Source organism: Drosophila kikkawai, chromosome 3L (genome assembly GCF_030179895.1).
Source record: "Drosophila kikkawai strain 14028-0561.14 chromosome 3L, DkikHiC1v2, whole genome shotgun sequence".
In the NCBI taxonomy this organism is placed as follows: domain Eukaryota; kingdom Metazoa; phylum Arthropoda; class Insecta; order Diptera; family Drosophilidae; genus Drosophila; species Drosophila kikkawai.
In genome coordinates, this window is record NC_091730.1 from 17,277,813 (window position 1) to 17,283,649 (window position 5,837).

The 5,837-nt window shown below is 36.3% G+C and overlaps 1 protein-coding gene across 1 annotated transcript; it reads left to right on the forward strand.

Moving 5' to 3' along the window:
* Window positions 1–1,122: 1,122 nt before the first annotated feature.
* On the forward strand, window positions 1,123–2,117 carry rpr (reaper). Its single transcript, XM_017175428.3, has one exon. The coding sequence runs from the start codon at window positions 1,367–1,369 to the stop codon at window positions 1,562–1,564; it is 198 nt and encodes a 65-aa protein (XP_017030917.1). The 5' UTR covers window positions 1,123–1,366; the 3' UTR covers window positions 1,565–2,117.
* Window positions 2,118–5,837: the final 3,720 nt, after the last annotated feature.

Below are 5,837 nucleotides of genomic sequence, written 5' to 3' on the forward strand. Positions count from 1 at the left end.
AACAAAAAACCCTTTCCTGCGAAAATATTCATTCATATCCGACTTGTTCCGCTCTAATGGGTATACTGCCAGCGAAATATACAAAAATATGATATCCATTGTGTCAAATATACCCTATATGGAGATGCGTGCCGTTAATTTATGGCCGATTGTCATAATTCTTAGTCGGAAGCTTCGAATGATTGTGTAAACACTTGTAGAACGCGAGATACTGATAAAGAGAGATGCGAGTATATAGATATGGATGACAGGTGGGCTCGTCAAAGAGAGAAATAAAAGAAATGGGAACTTAAGTTTGCCCACTTGCCCATATTTCAAGTACGTCTGCCACCCACACAAAACGCTCTCTTGTTATACACTTGCGGGGGTATTTATAAGTCATAAAGAAGTTGGGAAATGGTCTATATTTTAACATATGTATTATTATATTATATATTTGCTATTTTAAAGTACATATATGAAGTATAGGTACGTATTATTTAGATTTATAAAGCCAAATAATTATATCGAATAAAATATACCTATATATCAGAGTAGAAAGGCAAACATTTTCTTTATATTTTAATCAGATCGATGTGAAATTTTATATAATGCTGTATTATGATATTATTAGATATAGTAAAACGTTTGGCCGATCTAAATTAATCCACGTTCCATTTAGAATACATCGTATACCAAAGAGTATTCCAAGCTGCAGACCTCAAAAGTAAGGCTTTTTACCGTCTCCCTTTCTCCACCTGTCTCTGTCCCTGTCCGACTCCTTGGCTGAAAGCGTTTGTCATGCCCTGACGATTTAATACAATTAATATGCTAACTGTACTTCTCGCCGCACACACACACAGTCACAACAAAGGCGACGCTCAAGCGTATACCAAGCACGCTTGGCAACAGGCGCAAGGTGGCCCCGCCTCCCGCCCACCACAAATTTTAACCTTTTTTTTTTTTGGGAGCTGCGAATGAGGCGATGTCAACAAAAATACCAAAACAAAAAAACCTCGGCCAGAGAGTCTCTACAGAGAGCACGAGAGCAGCAACCACCGGGCAGAAGAGCGAACCGAGGCCAGGGAGAGCCCGGGTATAAATAGCCAGCGAGCAGCACTCAATATATTCAGTTGGAAATTACCCAGCGAGGCGAAGGCAGCTCGAAAGATATAAAATTATTCAAAAAAGAGAAACCCCAAGAACAAAGTGAACGAACTCAAAAATACGAAAGAAATACGTGTGCGAGACAACAACAAAGAACTACACAAAACTTGATAAACACTCATTGTGCCGAAGAGAAAGTCATTGAGTCATCTTGTGCAATTCCAACTTTGAAATAAAATACATAAAACAAAGCATCGGAGTTAAGAAAAATACAACAACAATGGCAGTGGCATTCTTCATACCCGATCAGGCGACTTTGCTGCGGAAGGCGGAGCAGGAGGAGCGGCAAATCCTGCGTATGCGGGAGTCCCAGTGGCGATTCCTGGCCACCATTGTCCTGGAAACGCTGCAGCAGTTCAGCCAGTGCCTGCCCAAGTCGGGCAGAAAATCCGGAAAATATCGCAAGCCATCGCAGTGAGGAGGAGGAGTAAACCCTAACTACAGCTACAGCGGAGAACTATAGTCCAGTCCAAAATCCAGAGTACAAAGGAAATAAGCATCAGCCAGCCCAAAAAAACCGAAAATCAGTCATCATGCAACAGCCGACGGCATTCGATTTCTACTCTAAATCAACCACAAACCCACCCAACCTTTAGTTTACTCATCAAAGCGATTGTGATAATGGTTTTGTTTCTACAAAAATACTAATTGAAAGAAAAAATCTACAAAAATTGCAAAAAACAAAAAAATATTTTACAAAAATCTTTTATAAAAATCTCTTTGAAAATGTCCCCAAAACTTTTGTACTTTTTTAAAGACCTCAAAAAAAATAGTTTCATTAGCTATAATTTAAATGTAAAGCCTATTTAAATGAATTACTACTGTAATAGTGTGTAAGTTCTTTTGTAAGCGACTTTTTTTCTAAGTTTTTCCTGAGAGCAAAACCCAGAAAGAATGAAAAATGAATCGTAGTTGGCTAAAAATTGCATCAATTTTTTGTCAAACAAAAAGTCAATAAAAAAAAAAAACAAAATATAATGCGAAAATTATAAACATAAATCTCTGTTGAATTTTTCATTTATTGATGGCGGGGCAATTTTTCAGATTTTGAACGATGACGCAAAGGAAATGAAGGTGAAATAACCACATTTCTGACATTTTTTTATATACCGACGGCAAAAAAGAATTTTCTAGAAATCAATCAAGAATATACTCCTTCAATTTCCGACGGCTATATTTTGATTTAATGCCGATATGACGGAAGGAAATATACTTTAAGGTGACAAATTGTTTTAAAAATGAAATAAATCACACATAAAATGAAACAGACTTCGATTTTTGTTTTTAAGAATTATTTCAGAACAAGATTATTACCAAAAGAGATTGCCGACGGAACATTTATAAGGAAAAATTTAAAAACATTTAATTTATCAAAGCATAAGTATTACAATAGTATTATTATCTTATTATTTTAATTGTTACGATTAATTTACACTCCAAAGAAGGAACTCGAAGTTTCTAGAACCATTTTAAGTTGAAGTTTAAAGTAAATACATACATAATTATATCTTAAAAATTATAAATAAAATTAAAAGCAATATAACAATACAATTATAAAACCACTTGGTAAATATATTACGTCTAGTCTTCAAGATCTAACCATTAAAAAAAGTATACCTTGACTCTGAAATTTTTAAAAATAAAATAAACTCTCTCTTCAATACTCTACCCCCATGAATAAATTCCTACATTCCAGGAATCCTTAAGCTTCAAGGAAAATGAGCTCTGGCAACCAAAGTTTTCCACATTGTTCGACAAGCGGCGGCAACAGTCAAACACACAAAGAAAATTCAATTATGCAAAAAAGAGAAATACAAAAATATTTTCCAAGATTTTTCGAAGCAGAAACTTTCTGCCAAAAGTAGGGGAACACCATCTTACTTCCCGCCCTCGATAATATCCAAAAATTAGGTGCTAACAAAACAATTTGCATTTTTAAGTTAATTTTTGCAAGCAAGCCAATTGGCAGGAAAAAAAAACACAGAAGCACAATATGCAATCCTTGAGGGTCTCGTCATCAGCTCCAAGGATATGACTCGGCGCCGCGAACACGACCAGGACTTTTAATTAAACTTTTGCACTTATGCAGCTGCCATATCCGTGCACATCCTGCAGTTCAATTCACTTTGATTGCCCCGAAAAAAAGTTAATAAAAGTTTGAAAAGCGCGCGCGCAAAAAGAAATCAGAAATTTCACTTTGCCAAACAAAACTAATTAACGTTAAACAGATAAAAGTTTGGCTTGGCATATGAAAAATAATTAACACAAGTTTATGATTATCCTGAAGCTGCGCCAAATGTCGAGCGATTTGTAAGCGAAAAGCGAAAAGAGCTGTAAAAATCACAGACAGAAAGCATTTAATCCCTGCCAGGAAATTCTTGCAGAACTTCTCGTTCCCTAATTAGTTCGGAAAGTGTTTCTAATGCCGCGGAAAGGGGGTAAGGGGGCTCAGAGATCGCTTAGAGTTAAGTGAACTCGAATCAAAACAAAACTTTATCCATAAATTTCCAAGAATTCATTTCGGTCAAGAGAGGTATCCCAGTTTTATTTTGTTATCCTTTTTTTTTTTGGTCTTAACCTTGACTGATCCGTATCTAACTTCCATTTAATTCTCGGACATGTTGGCCAATTTTATTTTTCTTTTCTTTATTTCTTTATATTCTTTATTTTTGAAAAAACGAATTAGTTTGAATGGCCTAGAGACAGGCAACAGACCCAAAAAGGCTGAAAGACAATCGAACCGATCGGCGGATGCTCGTGCAGAAATAAATGAAGACCCAAAAAAAAAGGAGCTAAAGGCAAATCCCCAAACAAAAGGAGAAAATTAAATTGGTTGGAGTTGAATTTGGGTTGCCCTTTTGCGAAACTATTTTAAAAGAAATAAAAAATAATAATTGATTGTGCATTTTTGAGTTGGAGAACCCATTAAAACCTAGACAAGCAATTTAAATAGACAAAAAAAAATTTTAATAATTTATTTCTTGAATTTTAAAGGGCCAAACAAAACGCATTATATGATTTATGTGTTAAATATTTATTTCTGAATATTTTAGTAGGCAAACCCCAATAAATTTTTAATATACTTCATCAAAGAATAAATCTACCTAACCCAAAATTGTATTACTTCTTCCATTTACTTTACCTTGTATTTATTTTTTGCCAGCAGACAAAGAAATAAAATGAAATAAAATCGAATCAGGCATGAACTAATGGCAGGCAGCCTAATGTCATTAGCTCGGACTTTTTGTGCAGCTACGTAGAAATGTTCTTGTTAGGGAATTATGAGAGCCAGGGTCCTGGGCCAAGGATTAGCCAAAGGCGTGCGCGTGTGGGTGTCGTGTAATCAATTGGAAAACTCCACCGAACTTCAGCCTCCACCTTGGCTATTATGACAGTTGTGCAAATGGAGGAAAATTGTACAAGAGGAAATTGGATTAGTGGCTCGAAAATTATCAAAATGCGACCTCTGGAAAAATATCAATCCAAAAAAAGCAGCGCCCCCACCGAAAAAAATGTAATCAAAATGGGAAAAAGTGCTCGACAAAAACATCATTTATAAGCCGCGACAGGCGGGAGCAACCGAAACATTTAAAAATATACTTTGATTGATGACATCTAGTCAGATAGCCGGAGTCGAGAAGTCCAGGCAAAAGGACACGCACACGAGCCAGGAAACGAGGCGAAGTGAAATGAAGCGAGCGCGCCGAAAAAAAAGGAAAGCAGGGAAAGTACATTAATTATTGAAATGTCATTAAGAGGAAGAACCAAACTGACATTCTCCAGATTCGCATGAATATTTAATAGGAAATTTTATACGAAAAACGAAATAAGAAAATTATGACAAGACGGCGATGCGTGACCGCCTCATCCACAAAGTGGCAGGATATGCGCTGAAAGAAAAACTCTTAGCGAATCACGCAAGATGATGTTTGATGATGATGGAACATAGTCACTCGAATCGCATTAATTACAGGGTGGATTCCCTATCACAGGATACATGTCTGCTTATAGGAAGTCCCAGGCCATTCATCAAGCGGGTCGAACATTTTAATTAGTTTTTCTGTTGGCAGCTTGAACCCGAGATTACGACCTAATAGTTCTCAAAAGGCAAATTATCCCGAGTCAAACAGAGTTATGGCCGGCCACACCCTCTATCAAAACACACACCCCACACCTCCCAAAAAGGATGCATTCAAATTTGCCAAAAAGATTCGGAGACACATAACTGTCAAAAAGGACAACCCGTCGTGCCGCAAATTGTTGGCGAAAATTCAGAGAGATTTTGTAAATCGAATAGGAAAATACCCTAGGATAGCTTTGGGTAGGAATAAATACTATAGGGTTATTTAAATAATAAATATTATTAATAGTTTTATATAAATATTATTTATAGAAAGTTGTAACTGCAAAATATTATCCTCTACACTAAGTTTTATCTTAAAATCCCAAAATCTTCATACAAAATGAGTTCAAGATTTCTATTTGATATAGTTTTGATTTATAAATCTCCCAGGATCTCCCCAGTGCTAACTAAAATACCCAAAAATCTAGGATAAATTTTCGCGCCTCCGGGCGGCAAACGACAGGCGTCAGAAACTATAAAATAAACAAACTTCCGCTATGTGGCAGACGCAGATCATCCTGGCAAATGACGGTGATGATGATTCCGATGCGAACTGATGAGTTTGATG

Coding starts and splice junctions, on each gene's coding strand:
- rpr (XM_017175428.3), top strand. CDS start 1,367: ATGGCAGTGGCATTCTTCATACCCGATCAGGCGACTTTGCTGCGGAAG.